This window comes from Narcine bancroftii, chromosome 5 (assembly GCF_036971445.1).
Source record: "Narcine bancroftii isolate sNarBan1 chromosome 5, sNarBan1.hap1, whole genome shotgun sequence".
NCBI lineage: Eukaryota > Metazoa > Chordata > Chondrichthyes > Torpediniformes > Narcinidae > Narcine > Narcine bancroftii.
Window position 1 is genome coordinate 226,978,220 of NC_091473.1, and position 24,912 is coordinate 227,003,131.

The window sequence follows — 24,912 nt, forward strand, 5'->3', positions numbered from 1 at the left end:
ATGTGCCTATCTAATAGGCTTTTAAAGGCCCCTCTACCACCACTCCTGGATGGGTGCAAAATCCACAGCCTGTGGTGATGGTGACGACACGGAGGGTGAAGTAATCATGGGGGGGTGGGGGAGAGAGAATTAAAAGGAGTAGGATATGGACAGGGAATATATGTGAATTTGATAGGTGGTTTTTTTTTTTTAATTTGTTGCTGTTCTTTGTCTCATTATTTTTCCTTTCCAGGATTTGTCAGGGACTTGGTGGACTGGAATGTCTGGCTTAAGGAAAAGACCTAGAACAGGAAGGGTTAGATTTCCCCCTTCCCAGAAGAAGAAATAGGAAAGGCATTGAGTTTACTACAGACTAACAAATTTCCAGGGGAGGATGGGTTCCCGCTCAAGTTCTACAAGGAATTTAAGGATTTATTAATATCTCTTTTTATGGAGATTGTAGACCAGGTGATTGAGACCCATACTCTTCCAGAATCCTTTTTAACAGCAATTATTACTATGATTCTCAAAAAAGGCAGGGATCCACTGGAACCATACTCTTATACACCAATCTCATTATTAAATATGAACTATAAGATACTTGCCAAAGTCCTGGCAAATATATGGGCAAAACATTTGCTGAATTTAATAAAGAGCAAGCAAGTTTTGTGCTAGAAAGGGAGGCAGTACACAGTATTAGCAGGTTTCTGAGTATAATGCATCTGGCACAGTCAAGGGATTAAAGCATAGCTCTGGATGCAGAGAAGGTATCTGACAGACTGGAGTGGGACTTCTTGTTCAAGGTGCTGGAACATTTGGGGGTAGTAGGTAGGGTCAACTTTTACAAATCGAATTGGAGTGTTGTACCACACACCTAAGGCTAAAGTTGTGACCAATGGGCAAATTTCTTCAGCATTCCCACTAACAAATCTAGTAGACAAGGGTGTTTATTATCTCCAGCTCTATCCATAATAGCTTGAAGCCATTGACCAAGATCCAGACAATAATGAATTTAGGGTAGGCCAGGTAGAACAGAAAATCAATGTATTTGCTGATGTGCTGATATACCTGACAGACCCAGTAAACTCACTGGCCAGGCTGCACTCTACACTCGAAAACTATGGAGAGGTATCTGGGTATAAGATCAATTAGGATAAGAGCTAAGTCATGCCACTTACTAAAGGGGATCACAATCAATATCAAGATATAAAACAGGATCAAATATCTACGTTAGGTTGGATAATAACCTAAATAATTTATAGAAGCTAAACTATATCCCCTTGCTTAGGAGAAATGAGGAGGATTTAAATACACCCATGACCCTATCACATTGGTGTGCAGGATCTGTGTTAAAATAAATATATTGCGGAGGCTTCAGTACCTCTTCCAGACTCTGCTTGTGGCGTTGCCCTGGGAATTCTTTCAGAATTTGCATTCACATGTTAGAAGGTTTCGGTGGAATAGCAAGGAAGCCAGGGTCTCTATGGAAAAATGAACCTTGGACTTCAGTCTGGGAAGTTTAAGGTTACCAGACTTTAAGAAATATTATTGGGCAGCCATTCAATGTACATCTCCTCACTATTTGAGAGTGGAGGTGTATCATCCTGGGTAAAAATTGGTCTGTACACAAAAAGGTAGCAGGAGACTTTATTTATAAGTGGGATACTAAATTACTATCTGGCAAAAAAAGATAGCCCCATATTAAAACAATTTCTGTATGGAACAAAATTTATCAATATGTAGGATCTAAAGTGGGTCTGCCCCCTCCCCCCAAAAAAAACCCTGACTCCAAATAGATTAGTCACCTGGACACTTGGTGCCAAAGGTGGGGTCAGGTATATTGAGGGCTGTTACGAGCAGGGGCAACTAATGTCATTTGAGCAACTCAGAAATAAATGACTTGTCAAATAATACATTTCTCTCCTACTTTCAGGTGAGATCTTTCTTGAGGGACAAATTAGGTCTATCCATGACCTTACTGATGTGCAGTGATATAAAGATCCTGATTCAAAAGAAGACATGGAAGTTCATTTTGGCGAATTATTTCTTACTCCAAGTGGAAGGCCCTAAACCAGGCCTTCACAAGGTAAGGTAAAGCTGGGAGTCAGATTTAGGAACAATTGATGAGTGGTGTTGGTCAAACCTGTGCTGGAGCAGTAGGACTGAGATTATTAATGTGCGGTTATAGGCTGGTGCAGTATAATTTTCTCCACCAGCTACATTTGACATTGCAAAAATTGAATAAGGCTAAACCAGAAATTTCAGACCCATGCTTCAGATGTGGCATTGCAACAGGAACATGTGTGCACACAACCTGGACGTGTACCAAGGTGAGACTCTTCTGGGTGGAACTAGGGCAACCTCTAGAATAAAAATATCTAAAAATTCCCACAGGACCCAGAGCTGTTCCTATTGGGAAACATGATGGACACAAGGCTGAAGATGAAGCTGTCCAAATCCAATTTATAATGATTACATTGGTAGTGGCCAGGAAGTACATATGTAATCTGGAAATCTGACTCCCACTTGGGCATTGCACACTGGAATATAGAAATGCAAAGCTGTGTTCCCCTGGAGAAAATTACCTATATCTTAAGGAAAAAAAAACACCCTCCCAAAAATTTGGCAACCATATTTAAGTTTCATAGGAGCACAGTTATAGTATCGACATGCATGTCTCGCTGCTCTCGCTTCTTCGTCTATCCTTCTACTGAAGGAGGGACAGGGTGTCCATTCCATCCCAATCAAGTCAAGAAAAATGTAGCAGCCTAGGTGTTGGCTATCAGGCAGTGACAAATCTCTGATGTATTCCCTACCTTTGTTGTGGGTGGATTGAATATTGTGCGTTACTGTGGTCTATTGAGTGTAGGGAAGGTAGGAAAATGGCTTGGACACAAAGGCAAATTATGTATACAATTGTTAAATGTAATTTGTGATTGTTCCTGGAAACTTTGAGTTTGAAATTTATAAATAAAATTTTCAAAAATAGGTGCTCAATGAAACAAACCGCAAGTCTGCATCCAGATGCCACAATGGGAGCACCATTAGCAAATTTATCCTTCAGTTATTCATTTATGTAAAACTATCTACACGCAGACACCACTTTCTTCATGTGTGAGCTTCGTAGAATGCTTGTACTTAATATTAACCTACTATACAGACGGCTAATTTTGTTCCTGTCAAAAAACAAAATGTACTCAGCAGAAATTGGAAACAAGTAGTTTATCGCTGGCTTGAAAATGCTAAATGGAACTCTGATCAGGTTAGGAACTTAAAATTGAAAGTACGGATTCGAACCATCATAATTTCAAAGAATTGTAAGTTGGACCATCGTAAGTATGGGAAAATCTATATTTATCTTCTGCCACCTTCATTTTTTAAAAACTCTGTAATTTTGTTGCACAATCAACTTTATGCCAAATGATGGCTTTTATTTTCTGCCATTGCTGGCTGCATACCTGCTCACGTCAGACAACATTCCACGGATTCACGGCTTTACTCAACTATGAAAAGTAATGCAGCAAACCTACTCCCATGCAATTACTGGTCAATAATGCTCTACTCTAGATCACAGTTTCTTCCTGAATACTCCTTGACATAACATTCTACAGGAAAACTGGCTAGCAGTTCACTTTCGAAGCACCAAGCTCTGTCAGAGCAAGTGATCTCTCAGTTCAGCAAGGTCCCATCCAGGCTTGCCAGCCACCAAAGATGCTACTTAAATGAGAATGCCCATGGTTGGCATACACAATTTTTTTTTTTTAAATTGTGCACAACATTGAAAACAGAAGACTTAAGCTCATCTACTGTACACAATACAAAGCTTTACTTACCTTAATTGGCTAATTTTTTCCATGAATTTGAAAGGGTGCATCGGACTGATTCCAGGCTAATCCAACAGGTACAGTGGGAAGATTTCCCACCTAAGACCTGAAATATCTGCATGTTTGCATTTCCTCATTTGACTCAGAATTCAATAAGGTTGAGGTGAAGTTCCACAGTTAGTTCTCTGCTGTGAAGACTTGGTTATAGCCAATTCTCAAAGATTAACCAATTACAGGTACTCCCCAACACATGACCATAATTTGGACCGAAGGAATGGTCATATCTTGAAATGGACGCTTCAGAATAGAGTACTTTCCAGTTAGCACCCTGGGGTCTGCAGGCTAGGCGTGGCCATCCTAATTCCGTGCGCATGGGCGAGTCTTCAGTTAGCGCATGCTCAGAGGGTTCGCTGCACGCGCAAGAGTCAAGCACTCTAACGATATTAAATTCACGCCCTTAACTCCCGCACACATGCAAACCGAACTCAATATGCAAACCTCATGCACATGCACAGGAATCAAGACGGCTGCACCCAGCCAACGGACTGCGGGACGCCAACTAACAAGTAGGCACATTTTGACTATTACATGCCTTGTATCTCTGTAATAGTTTGTCACTACATCATAAACCATGTATATTCTATATCCTTTATAATTTTAACAAATTTTTGATCGTATGTGCAGATGGATGCAAGTCAGGGAGTGCCTGTATCGGCATATATCTGCTGGCAGATATGTGCTGACCTCAGCAAAAAAATGCCCAATAATTTATATTTTTAGAGATATAGCTCGGAGTAACATTACCCATTTGTCACTTAGACCTTGTAAACTGACAACTGTTTTTCGAACTGTTGGGCCTCTTTGACCTTTAACAGAAACTTTCTTACCCCACCCAGGCCTTACAACCTTTCCAGCCCATGTGCCTGTGTCACCCAAATACCATCCTTGTAAGTCTTTGGAAGTACTTTAAGTTACAAGATTTAAATCAAATTACAATGGCCAATTATCACAATCCACTCCTCGACTTATTTTTATCTGGAAGTTTGGCAGGATTAAAAAGCTTGCAACAGACTCGTTTTTTTTTAAATTAAATTTAGACATATAGCACGTTAACAGGCCTTTCCAGCCTATGAGCCCATGCCACCCAATTGACCTACAACCCCCAGTATGTTTTGAAGGGTTGGAGGAGATCCTGTGTGGGAAAATCCATGCAGACACAGGGAGAGCATACAAACTCCTTACAGACAGCATGGGATTCAAACCCCAGTCCCGATTGCTGCCACTGTAACAGCATTGCACTAATCGTGCCATAAAGTGATCGAGAGAATACAGTTTCAAATTAAATAGTGAAAGTTTCTCTGGATATGCAAAAGGCAGAGCATAGCTCATACAAGTGCAGGACCTCCAGAGAATAAGGTTGGTGAATTAATAACTGGAAACAAAATGAAAAAAAATGGCAGATACATTCAGTATTTACTGTGGAGGATACTATAAAAATCTTAAGTCACAAAAGACTATTTCAAATAACATGGTAGAGAGTGAACAAATCACAAGGAACAAGTATTGGAGAAATTCGCAGGACTGAAGGCAGATAAGAGATTTAAAGAAAGTGGCTGCAGAGACAATAGATCCATTGGAAAACTGAGAACATGACACCCTTGTTCAAGGTGCAAAGTGGACACAAGTCAGGAAAAACAAGCTAGTTAGTTTAGAATCTATTGTTAGCAAGGCCATTGATCCAATAATCAAAGGAAGTAACTGATCATTTTGGAAAGGTTAATATAACCAAGTCAACATTGTTTTATGAACAGCCAATCATGTATGATAAATTTAAATTCTTATAGGATCTAACAAAAGTTTGTTAACTTGGCTCTCACTTACACGAGTCACAGCAAATGTGTATTTTAAGGTTTGAGGAATGTGACTTTTGGAGTACCCCAGGGATTAATATTTTGGCCTTCATTATTTATTTATTTCCCTATTATCTAGCATTCAATCAACCGGAAACTCAAATAGCCAGCAAAAATAAAATAAATATTTTTAAAATAATTGTAGGTGGAAGGGCATGTTGTGATTAAAATATTATGATCCTGGAAATGAATTCTAGATAATATGAATGATTAGACAAAAAATCTGCGAATGGAGCTGAATGTGGGCATAAACGAAATAGTACATGATTGAAAACAAAAAATCAAAAGGAAGATGACATGAATGCAGAGAGAAAAGAAAGAAGGTTCCAGGTGTTCTAGAACATGTGTCAGAAAAAGCTTGCATGCTTGTCCAAGTGCTTAAGGCAGCAAACAGGATGTTGGCCTTTTGTTTCAAATATATTAGTCTTAAAATAGATTCTGTTAAAACTGAACAGGGTGTTGCTCAGTTTTGGAGCAGTCACTTTAAAATTATGTAGTAGCACTGGAGGCAGTGCAAAGGAGATTCATCACGAAAACTCGTGGGATGAGGAATGTCCTATCAAGATATGCTTCGCAGTTTTGAAGCGTAAGGGGTGAACTCATTGAGACACACAATCCTGAGAGGTCATGACAGGGTAGGTACTGATAAGGTTTTTATCCCCACCACCAGTGGGAAAGTCTCAAACATGAAGATAGTTACAAGATAGGAGACTCGTATTTAAAGTGGCAGTGTGTAAAAAGATTCCTTTTGCAGAGAGTGGTGAATTTCTGGAATTCTTAACCCAAGAGAATTGCGGAGGCGAGATCATTAAATACATGCAAGGTGAGAGTAGATACATTTTTGAAAGACTGTGGAACTGAGGGTGATGGGGAACTGGCACAGAGGAGGAGTAAGATCAGCTAGATCAGAGCTGATCAGTGAATGACAGGGCAGGCTTGAGGAGCCAGGAGGCTGACTCCTAACCCTTTTTCTCACTTTCGTATAAATCCTCCAATGAAATTCATCAAGATTAAGCATTTTTAATTAAACATTTTTAATTAAGCTTCATAGAAAAATTACACCACAACTTCTCTTTAGTTATTTAGTACAAGAATAATATCTTCTCTATACAGCTTTTGCCTTCAAAATGCAGAGGACATGAACTGATCAATACAAATATGTTGCAAGAAAAGATGGAGACAAAAATAAACAAGGGACTCTAAATTCAACGAAATGACTTTTCAATATGCCAATTCAGTCAAATTTCATAGTATAGTAGAATCCCCATTATCCAGCACTCATGGGGATCGCAGAAGCTGCATTTGCGAATTTTCCGGTTGATTGAGACTGTTACAAAGTCTAACTAATACACCTGCATTAAGAATACACAGTTTAAAAGACTGTGCAAAAATCAGCATTAAATTCTACAATGTAAAGTTTCGCTTTTACAATTTCAAATTGGTACTTATTCTTATTTTACATTTTATTTATTTCCTCTGATTTTGTTGGCTGTTTGAGTTTGATTTATTGAATTCCAAATAATGGAGATTCTACTGTACATATTAAATTTGATATGTACTTTTTAAAAATATTTTATTTTTGAAAATTTGCATACATATATTGGGTAGTTATAATAAAGAATTAATATATAACAATGGAAAATTAAGAAAAAGTTGTAATCACTACCTGGTTATAATCCCTCCCTCCTCCCATACCCTTCTACCCACCAAAAAAATACAAGAAAAATATAATGTAATAATAAAAGAAAAAACTTTAAGGAATGCTCATAAAATCGCCATCCAACACACAGGATTCCAACAAAATTCTATATAATTAATTGAGAAATGATTAACACAGGTCTTGAGGAACAGGAAGAACACTACCACATATTTATACTTAAAATTTGTATTTACAGATGCCAAATTTACAAAAATATATATTTATTTCTCAAATTATATGTTATTTTCTTGAAGGGAATACAACTTTGAATTTCTGCATTCAGCCTTCGCTTATCCAAATGTGAATCTGATATCCAGTTAACTCCAATACACTTCCTTGCCACCGCCAATACAATTTTAACAAATTCCAACTGGTATGTTAATCATTTTAACTTTGGTCTTCTTCCTTCTATATTTTCCAATAAAAATAAATCTGGGTTTTGTGGAAATACAACACCTGTAACCAGTTGTAAAAAATTCCCCACCTAAAAATGGTCTTACCTTGGGACATGACCAAGTTGAGTGCAAGAATGTTCTCGCCACACCTACAACATTGATCTGATAGATAGTTAAGAGTTGTTACAATAAAATTTGATGCAGATATCCTGGTGACTGCACGTTTCTTCTGGGTGCTTCTGCTTCCACCACAATCTAACACTTGCATAGTTGGCTACTGTAAATATCCTTTAATACATACAGTTAAGCAGCAAAAAGAATGCAGGAGAAGCTAATAAGCATGTGAGAGAGAATGGGAATAGGCCCATAACAGGACAGTTGTAATGGGATTGATAGAATTTCTTTGCTGGGAGCCAGCATGAACAAAATGGCTTCCTTCTCAGAAAAAGTTGCTAAGTTTAACATTTCAAATTTAGTTGTACAAATGTACTACAAACACACCTGAAAACACATATTTAACTTGATATCTAATGTTTCATATTTCATACTACTCAATACAACTACTGATTATATCAAGGATGCAGAGCAAACAAGTCTGCTTTATACATAGAGCAAATGATCATTTTTTAATAACCATTCTGCATGAGTTTAACAGAAAAATCATAAAACTGATTTCAAGTACTAAACACTCCATTTGAAGCAATTGTTCAATGCAAATTTAATTTCAATAAAATGTAAACTGGTTTCTCAATGCAATCATTTCTTCCTGAAAATACATTTTCCAGTTAGTATGTTTAGACAAATTTATGGTCTGACGTGCTTTACTTGTGTCTCTGAGTAAGAGCCCAAAAGCTTCAGCATTATCCACATCACTGACCTTGGCAGTTTGCTCAACTACAAATTATACCACGCAAAATCCCGCTTCATAAAATAACTGCACCGCTACCTGTATTGTGCCAACAATATGCAACTTTTCATTCTCTTCACAGCTGACTTGGCATTTAGTTTCTTACTGCCAGTCATGCTAAAAACAATTTATTCTAAATCAATCTTAGAACTCACAACAGTTGTCATTTTAGGCCCTTTCGAACATGAATTTAAACAGGTGCAAATTGATTTGGTCTCCATTTATAAAGCTTCTACCACTGACTCAATAGACCCTTTCACACTTGCAAGTCATCCCAGGAAATAATGGCCAATCGGCCTTTAAAGTGTCTAATGTGAAAGCAAAAATCAGCTCAACGCCAGCATCAAATGATGTCATCTCATGCTGGGGTTGGCCTCAACCCCTAGTACAATCCCCGGCATTGCAATCAGGCCAGTGTAGAACTGGTAATTGGATTGTGGCATTGAAATGAGCCAAATTTTTGCACAAGGGCAGGAACATGAAGAAAAGATTAAAATGTTCTAAACTTTGCCGTGGGTAAGTTGCAGCAGGAGAGAGAGGAAATAAATGGCAATAGCGGATAATTTTTAAACAGCATGAGAAAGTTGGTAGTGCTATAGCACCTAATTTATAAAGACCATGGGAAAAAGCTACCAACTTTCCCACACTATTTAAAAATAGTCTGCAATTGCTATTTATTCCTAGTACTTTCCCACAGTATATAGGTTATATATGTCAGGGCCTGAAGGGGGTCATACTGTGCTGTACATAAAGCTTAGTTATAATTAGGCACTATTAATTTTGTTCAAATATATAATCATAATATATTGATCAGGATTTAGAGCAGGTCCACCATCGCTTGACGCATTCTGACATCACTGGTAGAAGGTAGAACAGTCCTAACCCCGGGGATGGCTCCTTGCAAGTGTGAAACTGTTCAGTGTCCCAGTTAGGAGTGGTCAAGTGTGAAAAGCCAAACCCTATCCTGGGACACTGAACAGCCAATTTAGGGGATGCAAGTGTAAAAGGGGTTACTCATTCTTTCCCTAGCTGAGCAGCTAGCATTTCCCTTACTGCACGATCTTGTGTGATTAGCAGACTGATTATTGAAAAGTAAATGAACTTTTCAGCTCAAAATAAGCTAAACATTTAAGGTGCTTTAAGTGCAATTTCTGAGACTGCCTTGAATGCTGTCAATGCTTTTTGACCAACCAAAACAACCAGTTTTAAACAAGCTTTTTGCTGTTCACCAGCCATTTCCATTTATTGTTTATTTCTCAACTAATGACGTTACAGATAGTACTTTGATATGTCACTCCCATCCCACTTCTCAAAAATCACCATAGGATTAAAAAAATAAATTTAAAAACAGGTATTCAGGCATAAATTTACCCCAAAGGAAGATAAACAGGAGAAATGGTGTGGCAGCAATGAACACCCACTTCAATAAATGCACTGTGCGTTTATCTCCAAGAAATTGCTCCATAATATCTAATGAGATATAAATAAATCGCAAATGCTAAAGTCCAGGGTTCTAAATGACATCGGGGTTGGGGGGGGGGGGGGGGGAACAACTGGAAATTTGATACAAACTGCACAATATTTATTGCAAAATCATGAAGCTTTGCTACCATTACAAACAAAATGAGAACATTACACTAACCTGTAATATCGAGACTGTAAATACGTAGAACAAACGGCTTTTAAAACATGACTTGCTGAACCAAAGTCGATGACCTTCACCCGATAGGGCTGTCGGGTAGGGTCCACAAGCATGATGTTCTCTGGTTTCAGATCTGCATGAATGAGACCAAGACTCTTCAGTTTCATTAAAGCTGTGGCCACCTGCTGCAGAATTGGTCGAATATATTTCAGTGGCAGAGGGCTGAACTTGTTTTGTTTAAGGAAGTCATACAGGTTCTGCTCCAGCATCTCAAACACCAAGCAGGTATGATTCTTGTGTTGAAAACATTCATAAGATCGAACAAAGTTGTAATTATCAGCATTTTCCGTGCTTAACCGATTCAAAATGCTCACTTCAATCTGCCCTTGCCGTGCATAAGAGGGATGGTTCTTTAAGATCTTGATAGCCACAATTTCATTGGTGCCTCTTTTCCAGCATTTCACCACCTGTCCAAAAGTGCCCCGACCAAGAAATTCTAACACCTCATAACTGCTCGTCACTGAGCATAGTATTTCGTGCTGTACCAGCTGATAATCCCCTTCATTGGTAGAACTGCCATTCTTTGAAGTTACAGTTGATGTGGTGGTGGCAGTAGTACCCACCGCAGTCCGGCCAGTGTGGTTCTGAAGCATCGGAGGTGGGTGTTCCTCGATTATTTGCACACTGCCGCTACTTTCAATCTCCTCACTCTTTCTCTTCAGTCCACATTTTTGATAGGTATCCAGCAGCGTTACTGTGCTCCTGCGTGTCAAACTCTGCACTCCGTTCGAAGACCCCACAGACAAAGCTGCCGTACAGGCCCCACTGTCAGCACTTGTAACTGGAATCAACCCAGAAGTGTTCGTGAAGTGCAAATTCTGATCATAAACTACTACACTGCTCGATGCCTGATGAGGCAGATGTGTTTGACCTTGAGTCACTGATGGATTTTTCCTCTGATTGTAATGTTTCACAGTGCAGCTCTGTCCCGAAACATCCCAGTTGGAGGGTTCCACTTTCAATTTCTTCACGCTGCAAAAGGCACTGGACTTTACTGACATTGGTGAAAACACTTGCAGTTGTGAGGCCATACCTGTCCAAAAAAAAAAGATATTTATAAACCACTAATCGCACACTAGCTCTCTGTGGGGCAAAGGCACATTTTTCAAACATTTGAACTGCAATATATTCCTCAAACACAAAAATAATCTGCTTACTAGCAATCATTCGTTAAACAGAATGGAAGCACTTTTTTTTTTAAAAAGGCAGCATTTCTTATGAGAAGTTGACATGTTAAAATTTATGGACACTCACATTCCTAAAGCTGACAAAATTTGAAAAACCCTTGTGATTTTCTTTCTTCTAAATGTATAACAAATAGTAAGCTTTCCATTTTAAATGCTATGCAAATACACTTCTAATTCCTGAAATGCACAAATGAAAATAATCAGAAGGAATTTTCTTAAAGTACTGTTTTGTCCTAAACATCAATGTAGCACAAGAAAAAACATGCATCCCATATTTTTAAAACTCAAATTCAGGGTGCAATCCATGATATTTAATCTGGAGTTAATTTTTAAAAATATACAATTGTCACCACAAGAGTAAAATTCTCAGTAATAGCACTGAGCTCTTTCAAAAAAAAAGTATATTTCAGCTTTGAAAGGAGTTCTCAGCTCAGGTGGGTACTAGAATTGATCTCTACCTTCTAAACCATGTAGTGGAATCAAAAATTTGGACTTTTGTTTCCAATTTGCTAAATAATGACCACTGTCAAAACTACCTGTGCACGGGCATCAACTAAAGATTCAATTGTAATCAGATGTGCTGCCCCCACCTGTCATGCAGCCCGCTGCCAATCATTGTTTAAGCTCACACATGAAGGGTGGTTACTTGGTTGAGGTATCATTGCCCTGCCAGCACACGAGCAGTCATAACTCAGCTGGAGGCAGTATCCTTTGCGGTGAGAAAACTGTGCAAAAGAAAAAGCAGGAGAAAAGAAAAATAAACTTTTGATATTTAGTTATATATGCACCATGTGGAGCAGAACTGAATCATACAAAGCAGGAACTGAGTAGCAATGAGCTTGTTAAAAATGTTAGGGAGGATAGCTGTTTAGCAGTTACAATAGATTTTAGCATCCTAACAGCAGGGACAGAAATATTTTAAGTGTCTTTTCTGGAAAACACATGCATCTGTAAATGTCAGGGCTATGATCATACAATTCAACCTCACCTCCCCCATAATTAGATTCACACATTAAGAACAGATGAAGTATGAAACATTCAAATGTACCCATTCAAAGTGAAAGAGCAATTTGTAAACTAGTACTGTAGCTTGCCCATTTCAAAAAATTGCCATAAGGAGCACTGTATCTTCTAAGGAGTACTTTACCTTAAAAAAAGTTCAATCATCTTGACAGAATAAAATTTGATTTACTGTTTGATTCAAACTTAGAGTTGATCTTTTCACAATCTGGTCTGAATACAATAATGCAGTGCAATAACAAAAATCAATGAGATGCCGTAGAATATGCAATGAGAGGGGCAGCACGGTAGACGTAGAGATTAGAGCAATGCTATTATAGCGGCAGTGACCTGGGTTCGAATGGAGTGGCACCGGTAGCATGACGCTATTACACCAGTGACCCAGGTTAGAATCAGCCGTTGCCTGTCAGGAATTGGAACATTCTTCCCCATCTCTGCATAGGTTCCCCCCCCCCCCCCCCCCCCACCACCCCAGTGCTCCAGTTTCTTCCCACCATCCAAAACTTGGGGTTCCAGGTTAATTGGGGCAGCTCAGGTTTAAGTGGCTGGAAGCAGCTTCTATCCTGCTATTAATTTTTTTTTAATCCATTCCATGTCATAATAGAATCAGTTCTGGCTTTCACATTTCATTCTCACTAATTTTAATTTTAACCCTACACTTCAGTCACGCAGTTATTTGCAACTTCAAGGTGCATCTTCACCAATAATACAGCATTATCAATCACAAATCAGATTTATGGTATTCAATTGGTAAGTGTCCGACGTTGAAGAATAAGATACAAATATTCAGAAAACCCAGAAGGATTCATTAAATTTATGAAGAGAATATAAAAGATCACTTGGCTGGAAATATTCATGTTCCAAAAAGAGGCTCATTAAAAAAAGGAATTAATAAAATTTAAATCTTTATGACACTGTAAACTGGAAAGCTTTACTCAAGATGCAGAGATGATCCTGTAATGGGAGTGTTTTCAACCCATTTTAACTAACCAACCAAAAAATAAATTAGAAGCAAAAATACTTAATTTGAAATGAGGTCAAACAATGCTTGATAATGCATTAGGTCAGGAATTATCTAGGGAGAAGGTAACAGAGTTAATGTTCATAGATGATGATCTTTTATTGTTCCAATTGAAATTGATATATCTGAAGCAACAGCTCTCTCACTCTCAGCATTGAGGCTGACCGACCTGAGAACTTCCACTTTAAAAAAAGAGCATTGGGGAAATACTAACCTTAAGATGAGTAAATTCAACCTTTTGTTTTTAAATAAATATATTACAAAGGGAAAACACTGAATTCTCACATGCACATTTAAAATATGAGCAAGGTTAACTCTAAAGAAATGAATTAAATTGGTTGAGTAAATTGCTGATAAATCCACAGTATAATTATGATTATAAAATCAAGCATATTCTTCTGAAAACAAATGGGAGGGGTAACCATATTTTAAAGTAATGATTTGATTAGATTTAAAGGTTCAAGATTCCTTTATTGTCATGTAATAAAACAGGTGTAATATTACATGAAATTTCTTTAGTTTGCCATGACAAAGATTCACCATCAGCAGAAATATGTCGGTGGCCCTTCCAGTCAGAGAAAGAGAAGTAAATGAAAGTCCCCCAGAGTTAGAGTGTCCATGGATTCACCGCCAGCCCAACCCATCGGCAACCAGAGCATCAAATCCAAACCTCTGACACGATCAAGAAGTCTTCAGCACCCTCGCATCCTGGTTCCGATACTTGACACCCCCTCAGCCAGTTTCCAGCAGCCCGCAGCTTGCATCGTGTCACCAACAGCCTGCCCCCTGTCTATTCTTCAGCCACAAAATCCCTCATTAATCTGCACTGTGGTCAGCATCCAGTAGGATCATCTCCTCTGCTGCTCTCTCTCAAATGGGGGGGGGGGGGGGGGTGGGGGTGGTTGTCTCCCCATTTTTAATTTTGATATACAGCAACGTAACAGGCCCTTCCAGCCCATGAGCACGTGCAGCCCAAATACCCTAATTAACCAGCAACTCCCAGACATTTAAGGGTGGTAATAGTAACTGGGGGAAACCCATGCATACATGGAGAGAAACTTACAAACTCCTTACAGAAAGCACAGAATCCAAACCCAGGTCACTGGTGCTCTGTCATGCTAATGACTACTTCCTCAAAATCTGCAACCACTCAAGGCTGCTACAGAACACAGGTGCCACCATCTTGGATCCAGACCCTGCAGCCACGGGAATATCCCTGCTCCAGCAGTGCCACCATCTTTAAATCAAAGCTTATTCAAGTCAGATAATAGTACAAGATTCAGTTAGAATTCCAGAAATCAACAGAAGTACAAGTAATGAACAGTAAGCATTTACTTTCTGGATTTAAAAAATCTTTCCAATTTGAGGTTACCAACCTTCCTGAGTCAAGTGGTAAATGGAAGGGATAGCAATTCTACACATGGAACACAGACTCCGTAACAAATTAGCTTGAGGGAGAACCCTTTTTTGTTCTACCACCTGGACACAGTTGCACCTTTGGGGATGGGTTGGTGGTATTAACCATATGGCGAGGCACATAGTGTTATTTCATGACACAGAAGCCATTCATCTCACTGATTCAGTATGAGCGTACCAATCAAGTTCCTGAAACATGTCCTCAATCACTCATCCATCAACATCCCACACTCCATCCCAATTCTCCAGCTTTGCCACTTGAAGGACAATTTGTGAGACCATCAACGTGTACATCTGAGATTATGGTGAGAAAAGGACGCAACAAGGTTAAACCTGTGCATACATAGGGAAAATCTGTAACTCCACACAGCCAGCATCAAAGATTAGAATAGAACCAAGGCAAGAACCAACTGCTGCACCTCCAAGATTTCTCACTGGTCTCAGAATTCTACAGCAGTGGGAAAAGTGTTTTCAGACTTCACCAAACCCAGAACCTAAAGTTAGCAGACTGACAAAAGAATTGCCTCCAAGTCTATTAAGGCACACTTCATTCCAGATGTGCTGCCTTTGTCTCCTGCTAGGTTTTGAGAATTGAAGGACCAAAAGAATCAATCGATGAATTTCAAAATAATCCAAGAATAATACAGATTAAAAAAAGGAAGCAAATATTTATCTCTTGGAAAAGGGGAAGAAAGTTGCAAACAAGTTTAAAAATCATAGCAATGAATTACTGAGTCAACTGATGAGTCAGTACAGCTTGAGAGATTAAGATATCAAATTGACTTTTTTTTCATCCGTCATTCTGGGTTCAGATAAATTAACTCTAATGAACATCACTAATATGGATTTTCACTGAAGTTCCACACGCAAATATAGGAAATATTTGAAGTATGGCAAAGGAGATGGAAGGAGTTTATGAAAATGTGGAAATATTAAAAATAAAGATTAGTGTAGTATCAGTAAATGGGTAGTTGACAGTCAGCACAGACTCACTGAGCCAAAGAGACTGTTTCCATGCTGTGTCACTCTTCAACAATAAAAGGATGTCTTTCAATTAATGACAACCAAGAAATACAAGAGAATAACCTTAAAATTAAAGATGTGCAAAAAATACAGAAAATTAATATGGAACCCATTTTAAAGTTTGCAGAAAGCAAAAGGAACTAGATTTATGAACAGTGCATCTGTTCACAAAGTTAAAATAAATTGTTGACTACACATTGGCTCATGGGAACCTAGTATCAGAAAAACAATGCAGGATGAACTCAGCAAGTCAAACGTTTCAGGCTTGAGCCCTTCAAGGAAGTGTTTGCAGACTTGACCAAAACCTGAACCTAAAGTTTACAGCCTTTGACAAAACACTGTTCAAGACCAAAACGTCGGTTATGGATCTTTATTTTTGCTATACAAAGTACACCGACCTGCAAAGTTTCATCAGCATTGTGCTTTTACTTCGACTACAGTGTCTGCAGTCCTGTGTGTTTAACCAGGATTCACGAGGGTGCCAAGGGCAAGAAGAGCTCCCGAAAAGGCTCAGGTGCTGAAGGCTTCCTGATCAGAAGACCTGGAGGTCAGGCTGCCAATTAATAGGTGTTGCTGTAGGTGAAGAGGCTGTGGGAGCACTGGAGGGAAATCCACAGTCAGCAACTCTGAGGGACTATCTTGCTTCTTTTTCTCTCATACTGCAAGGGGCATCAGGTAATACTCATAGCGAATCTTTGTCTGCCTTACAGCAGGCAAAAGTTAAAAGTACATCATACATGTTATATCTATTATTTTGTGACATAAAAGAACCTCAAAAGGGTTTTCCTGGAGCTTTGGAGGATGAAATTTAATCTCAGCTTGGGATAGCTCACAATAAGATATCCATTTATTTATAAGTAGCAGAAGCAGCAAATACCATGACAAGTTACAACGCCAATACAACACAACCAACAGCAGTAGTTTCCCTCCATAACCTTCAGGATTACAACATTAAAAAGGGAACGAGCAAATGGAAAAAAAAATTGACATGGCCTTAGAGAGCAGATCTAACCATTCTGACCAGATCAATGGATTGAGAAAGACATTATTGTCAAATGTAACACCAAATGTGAGAAAAAGCATTTCAATATCCCTTGTATAAAGGGCACAGTGTGAAGAATACACATTACAGAACTCATCAGAAAGCATTTTCTTTGACCTACTGTCACTACATTGTGTGCAGCTGTTTAGCACCAACTCAACATTCAATTACTATAGATTCTTTGCTATCTCTAACCATGATTCTGACTATTTATTTTAAACCCTTCCTGAAATGCACAAGCCAATTTAAAAAAGGCAAACTCACCTTGAGAAACAGCCATTATATGCCAGCAATCCAAAAGCAGCTCTTCTCACAGGTAAAATAACCAATCTTTCTCAAGCCTCCAATTTTTTTTGCACTCCAGTTCCCCCCTCCCCCACCCCAAACTAGATCCCCAACACAAGTTCTTCCTCCACAGCAAATTTCCAATCCAAGAAATTCCAACTATAGCTTCTTGTTTAAGCAACCATTCCTCTTTAAATTATAGAGAGTTTCTTCAGCATAAATAATGGCACCAAAACTACAAAGGTTATTTCAAATTCCTCACACCTCCTCTTGAAGTCACCAAGATCAGCCCGCCCTACTTTCCAGTAAAAACCTGCATAAATTTAAAAAAACCTTTATTACACTACAGAGGAAGAAAAATGATTTGTCTTCTCACACACTCACTTCCTCAAGCAATGTGAAGTATTTTTTCATGTTGTGCAAATCTTTAAGGTAAATTTATATGTATATTTCCATACAACTTGCATGGAAGCCCTGGTACAACTTTCCAATAATTCACCAATTACTTGTGCATTCCTTCCAATTCAGTCCTATTTTTAAAGAATTGCCAATAAACAAGGTAAACAAAATTCTCTCTTGCATGTTTTTTTTAAGTCACAAAAGTGAACATCAAAATCTCTATCACTTGAAAGCTTGCTTATTTAAAATACCCAAGCATTTAATTCCCAAAAACATTGTCCCTAGGTACTACACTCAAACCACAAATTTTCACCACAGGGTATTTAAATACAATTTCCAGGTAAAAGTGTCTGCTTATTGGTTAACTATTTAACTGCCAGGGTGACAACAAGATGACTAGTAGTTTCGTTTTTAACGATGATAATGAAGCCCCGCTCTACTCGAAAGAAGACACATCCGTAGTGTCATCAGATTAAGCTCTGAGTTTTTAGGGCTGAGGCCCGACTTTTATTCTTGCACTGTTTCCGCCGTAGCCCCTCTTGGCTGACGTCACAACATGCATAACAAAAGCGGGTTTCCCGCGCACGGCCACTTCCTGGATAACAATGACCTTCTTCCCTGCACGCTGTCCCTGTCTGTTGGCCATTTTGGGGTTGTTGGCTTTTAAGCTGCCCTTGCCATTCACCCGCAGGTTCGCTTTGCTGCGGCAGTGATCCACCACAATATAGCTCAGAGAAACTCAAAGGGGGGTAAAGAAACAATGGTGCAAATTAGCTAATACAGTGAAACCTCATTAGAACGCGATTTGTTAATCCGCAGAATCGCTTATAGCATGGGTGTCTGTGGACCCCAAACATTGATTTTAGGATGCCAGGCTAACAGCCACAAAATCAAAAATGGACTCACTTACAAGATGTGTCTGTTAATATGTGGCGTTTAAAGGTCTTGTTATAGGGTTTGAATCACAGAATTCTGTTTTCCTGCTTCCTGAATCATGACGTACATGCATCTGTTCCGCGACTCGGCTGTAACGCGGTATGAAATATTGGAACCTAACTACCGTGTTCTAACAAGACTTTACTGTATTTTGAATAGTGTTAAGTTTTAAAAAAACAAACGACTAGAGAAATTCCTCCTCTTCTTGACAAGAATCATGGAACCTTTATGAATCACCGAATCCGCCAAAATAAGGGCAAGAGATGAGGTCCTGGTGTATTCTCTTCAAAAGCAGAAGACTTGTCTCCATTAATTTTTCAAAGGTTGAAAAAATATTGGTTGAGTATATAATATTGTATAACCTACAAAATTATATTACAAGATCCAAGAAGAATGTAATAGCTTTCTTGAAAAACAGACAAAATGAGCTGCCTGACTCCTCCCTACAGCAAATTATCTGATTAGGATAAAAAAGGTGAGCAATTGCAATGTTAACTACTAAATTGTTTACTAGCATTTCAGACACATCCAGAGTTGCCAAAGGGCTGCACTGATTAAAACTGTTTACAGCCTTTACAACTGCAAACACTAAAAAGGCTGGTATGTAAGCTTGAGAATTATGTACAGCCAATTTTCTTGTATATTCATCATCTCAAGATACCAATACTAAATGAATGGAAGTTTCAAATGGAGCTTCTAATGGGCCAAAGGAAATTCTTAAAAAGTGGCAAATTCGACACTGTGCACATTATAACACCAAAACTGCTTCTGCCACTCAATTGTGGAATATAGGCCATCCAGGCTGTAAGTAAATCAATTGCAGTAATAAAAAAATAATTCACACTAAAGGGAAAAAAAACCTCAACCAAACTTCATGAATGTGCCAAATTATCTTCCAATTTCTCAACAAATGCAAGAAAATAATAAAAATGTTATCCATCCTCTGGGTCTAAAACATGGCTTTATATTTTCTGTGATTCTGAAATAATGTCATACAGATAGTATTAATCTTTGCAATCCAATATACTTTACTGAAACTCAAAGAATTTTTAAATCAGCTTCTATGTTTTTAAACTATACTATAAAGCAATCAGTCTTTCCAACTGAATGGAACCATCAACAGCAAATAGTCCTTATTTACAGAAGAAAGAACACTATCTTTAGTGCCAGTGGGACACTACCCTCAGAGTATTCCCAACAACAGAAATAAACTTAACTGCTGAATTTCAGCCACATCCTCTGCACGCCAATTTGTGCACATAAAGGGGCGGATTCTTCAGCCCCTTTCACACTTGCATCCCAGTAAATCGGCTGTTCAGCATCCCAGGATAGGACTGGGGTGTTTGGCCTTTCACACTAGACCACTCCTAACCAGGACACTGAACACTTTCACACTTGCAATGGTTTATCCCCAGCATTTGGTCTGTTCTACCTTTATGTTGCTGCCCGTTTCACACTTGCCTGATCTCAACACTGGTGTCTGCAGACACTGAGGGATTGTACTTGGGGTCGAGGCCAGCAATCCCCGGTGTGAGATGATGTCATCTGACACTGGTTTTCATACTTGCCACTTTAAAGGCAGATTGGCATTCAATTCTTGGGATCACTGGCAAGTATGAAAGGGGCTTTTGTCATGCTTGTAGACTTCCAACCCAAGAATACTGGTCACAACATGCTCAGTGACTCCAACTCTCAAAGATGGTCTCCCCTACAGCAAATCCTTCACCACTACAGAAGACCTTGTGATCAGCATAAATTAACATGACAAGCAACACAATCTATATTTTCTGTGATCAGTGGCCCCAGAAATTTGTTTCCTAATATAAGAAAAGGTAATAAAACCACAGTATTAAAGACACATTAACTATTATTTCTGGGGTAAGATTACACTGCAAAATAAACAAAAATGAATATCAGCCATTGCCTAACAACATAAATAATGTGGATACCTTTTATCGAGGCTTTAGAGCAGCCATTCTCAACAGGGGCACAGAATGAAACACTAAAATCTAGAGACGCTATGATTGTAGTAAAAAACGCTTTGAAATGCTGGAAGTCAGTCGGTCTTTTTAGCATCCATGAAAAGCAGATATATTGCCAACGTTTCAGGACTTAGCCCTTCAAGGAATAGGCAAAAAGAGCCAGAAGCAGGAAACCTCGAAGTATCAGAATTCAGCTGGGGGAGGAATCCAGACCAACAAAAGGTGTTAATTGGACATCATGTTGGTGCAAAAGGAAACAGGGAAGGGAGAGACAGGGAAGGCGATGGGTGAAGTAGTGAGAGGGGGTTTTAACAAAAGTCAAAGTAGTTGGAGGGGGCACAGCCAGAAAATTAGGTGTTATTCTCCCAATTTGCAGGTTGTCTCAGTCTGGCAGTACATGAGACCTTGGACGGACATGTCTGCAAGTGAATGAGATGGGGAACTGAAATAGGTAGTCACTGGGAGATCCACGCTATGGCTGCGGACAGAGCCAAGGTGCTCAACAAAGTGATCTTACAGTCTACATCCAGCCTCTCCGATGTAGCGACCACAAAGGCAATATATCTGCTTTTTATGAACACTGAAAAGACTGGCTGAGTTCTTCCAGCATTTCAGTTTGTTATTACTTCTTTCCCCCCCAAACAGGGACACAGCACATTTAGAAGGTGGGGATAGGAGAAAGAGAGGCAAACTGAAATCATTAAAAAAAATTACATGTAGAAGTGCAGAAGAAACCAACTAAACCTGACAGCTTTCACAGGGAAGGGACTTAAACTTTTTCTTTAAATTTTATTTATCATTTGTATCAATACAAACAAAAAAATTCAACAAATATAACAATCATTTGATCATACAGTGATTAAAAAAAAACTTTTAGATTTTTCCCCAACCCCCCACCCCCCAAAAAGAAACACCTACTACTACATATACAATAGCACACATTACCAAATTATTATAATTTCTAATTGAGAGGAATGGATAAGGTGGAAGAGGTGGACGTAAATGTAATCATAAAATTCATATATGGATTCCAAATGCTATAAAAATTTTCAAGTCATTTCCTAAAACTAAATGTAATTTTTTTCTAAAGCTATACAATTTTGCATTTCATTATGCCATCTACTTAATAATACTTCATTATCAGCTCAAATCTTGAGTGGAGTTCGAAGAGGGCCATACCAAAAAAAGGTTGAGAATGGCTGCTTCAGAAAATTTCCATAGTGGATACCATTGGTCAAGAGAGTTGGGATGAGGAGGTTTCCCTCGGTATGTTGGAAGCAAAACTATGTATAATTCAAGTGGTGCACAGAGGCACATAGACAAATCTCAAGCACTATACTATATCCCACTAAGGATAAATACTGTTCTTTCTATCAAGTCCAGTCAGCCAAAGGGTTTTGGACAAAGTCTGGTAAATGTCTACATGTTATAAGCTACAGAAAAAAGAGCTTTAACAAGATTATGCACTTCAATTTGATTTTGGGCAAGGTTTTTTTCCAGAATGACTTTTCAATTTGTTTCTTTCATTATTTTGTATTAGGCAATATCACAAGTTTCTCTGTAGACTATAAAAAAAGATGTTTGTGAACACATTAGATAAAAACCAAATGCCTGAACATAAACTGGCAAGACCACATTGCAGTAAGAATAAATTCTGGAAGATTGCTAGCAAGAGTACATTCCAATGGAGTTTTAGCCTCCAGAAAACACTAAATGCAGAAAATTTAGTGATTTCAATGTAAATAGTCTTGAACTATACAGTCTTATGATCTGTGGTTCAAGACTTTTTTTCCCCACCCCTTCAAACCCATACTGAACCAGAGAAAAGATCCTTCCAGTCATTCTTCAATCCAGCAGATTGATAAAATCTTGCCAGCCTAATTTGGACCCCAACAGTGCAAGTGATGAAGGGAGAAGCTACCAATCAGCAGGTTAAGTATTTTGGACCAACATAAATATGCTAGAACACAATATATGTTGGCAAGTAGAGAAAGAAACTATGCTTTGAATTACAAGGAATAAGCATTTTTAAAAAAGAGACATTTCCCACTTCAATATCGACCAACCTATAACTATGAGTGGAATTTGCCTGACATTAAAGACTTGAGAAATTTACACATGATCTGATAATGTCAGAATTGCTTTGGCTTGATAACAATCCTAGATCCACGTCAAACCAAAACTGTGCATCTTTCATTCAGAACTTATGACAAAAATGTAACCCTCAGAAACATAGCATCAAGAAAATGTTAAATAAGTTCCTTCAACAGTCAAGTTGGAAGATTAAGAAACCATCAACACAATTTAGCTCTATCAGCAATCATAAGGTCAATGATATAATTTAACTTTTGGTTCTTCAAATTTAAATTCAAATTTTAGAATAAAGAGGAATTGAACAGGTAAATTTTTTGAGTTTATTAAAACATTTTCCCATAAAATATAAAGTACAAAAAATTTATTCATTCAGTTCTGCAACTTCCTTGCATCTGTGGCACTTGGGCATGCACAAAAATTCCCGCTAATGGAGAGGCACAGTTGGCGTAGCAGTTAGCGCAATACCTTTACGGTTCCAGCGAATGGGACTAGGGTTTCATTCCTGTGCTGTCTGTAAGGAGTTTGTATGCTCTCCCTGTGTCTGCATGGGTTTTCTCAGAGGGATCCAGTGCCTCCCACTGTTCAAAAACTTACCGGGGTGTAGGCTAATGGGGTGTAAATTTGGCGGCATAGACTCGTGGACTGAAAGGGCTTGTTACCGTGCTGTATGTCCAAATTAAATTTTTTAAGTTTGAAAGTCTTCAAAAAATCCGGATTCTTGGATGATCCAGATTTTTGGACTTTAACTGTAGAACAGGGCACTGGTCAGTTAGCAAATTAGGACAAAGTTCCCTAGTTAACTGATTGCTTCAGAATGTTTCATTAATTTTTTTTAAAACACTTCCGAAAAATGGCAATAAAGAAATATTATTGCACAAATTTTGCATGCAGTTTTGACATAAACAAGGTTATCAACAACTCCCACCCAGTTCCTCTTAATTAGGTCACAAGTATAGTTTACACAAAAACACCAGCTTAACAAAATACAAGAAGAGGGAATAAACTCTATATTAAAGTTAGTATGTAGCTCGCTTCTGAAGGTTGTACAAGATTGAAAAAAAGTTGGAATTCTTTCAATTTTCCTTTATGGGAGTTTTTTTTTAAATAAAAAGATGCCATATTCGTTTTGTATTAAGCACTATAAAACTAATAGGGGACAAAATTGATACCTTAATCACACAGCACAAAACTTAACCTTTCAACACATCAGCAAGATAGTAATGCAAGCAAAAATAACAAAGAAAAAAAAACACTAAAGGGCTCTACTTGATGACTGCATGCAAATTAGGCACATCAATTGATCAGTTTCTGCAATTTCCTCCCTCCCAGTGATTTAACAAAAAATTCAATGTGTAATACGTGCCTATGACATGAAATATTGACCATTTAATCTTTTTGAATTAATCTTTTTTTTTTAAAAAGGTGAGTATACATCTTTTCTAATCAATTTAATCATCCTATTTCCCACATTAATCTGAAACAAGAACAATATACATACAAACCCTTGTCCCATGTACATACATCAAATTAGATTTACCAAGTGCTTTGTAATGTTTTGTAATAAAACAAATTTGATTAAAGCAGGTTTTCTGTGCATTTGATAAAAATGTAGCCCACCTCACTGACAAAAGACAAAGGAGGAAAAACCCAACACCCAACCAACCAATTTTCCCCTGCAACCGTGTCTGCCTGTCCCGCATCGGACTTGTCAGCCACAAACGAGCATGCAGCTGACGTGGCCATTACCCCTCCATAAATCTTCATCCGTGAAGCCAAGCCAAAGAAAGAAAGATGCTGAACAATTATGTCTTTTCTGTTTAGTATTCACAGATGACTTTTCAAGTTTCCCTTGTCTGGAGTAAAATCATAGACTATAAATTACTTTACTTAATCAGATGGAACCAACAGAAATCAATACTCATACCACTTAAAAACAAAAGTCCAATGGTATAAATATTACATTCAACTCCAGCTTATTACATAAAAAGCTTCAATCAATCTGAGATAAAGTTCTCTATGCTCCAAACAGGTACAAAAACAGGTTGCCTTGCTGTCCTATCAAAATATCCTCAAAAGGTTCTGCCCTATTAG

At 38.3% G+C, this 24,912-nt stretch overlaps 1 protein-coding gene across 10 annotated transcripts in view; it reads right to left on the bottom strand.

Annotated features, from left to right (window-relative positions):
- Positions 1–24,912, bottom strand: part of LOC138764981 (homeodomain-interacting protein kinase 1-like) — a 101,218-nt gene that overhangs the window by 69,014 nt on the left and 7,292 nt on the right. For 7 of the 10 annotated variants that reach the window (XR_011358399.1, XR_011358398.1, XM_069941516.1 and 4 more), the window contains exons 2-3: positions 12,194–12,328; positions 10,357–11,449 (exon numbers count right to left, since the gene is read on the bottom strand). The exons of 1 other annotated variant lie outside the window; for it this stretch is intronic. Coding sequence is in view for 7 of the 9 variants with exons in the window: in XM_069941516.1 (XP_069797617.1) it covers positions 10,357–11,449; positions 12,194–12,200 (1,100 nt within the window). In the remaining 2 variants the exon portion in view is untranslated. The remainder of the gene's footprint in view (positions 1–10,356; positions 11,450–12,193; positions 12,329–24,912) is intronic. 2 more of the 10 variants (XM_069941513.1, XM_069941514.1) reach the window with 1 other exon arrangement.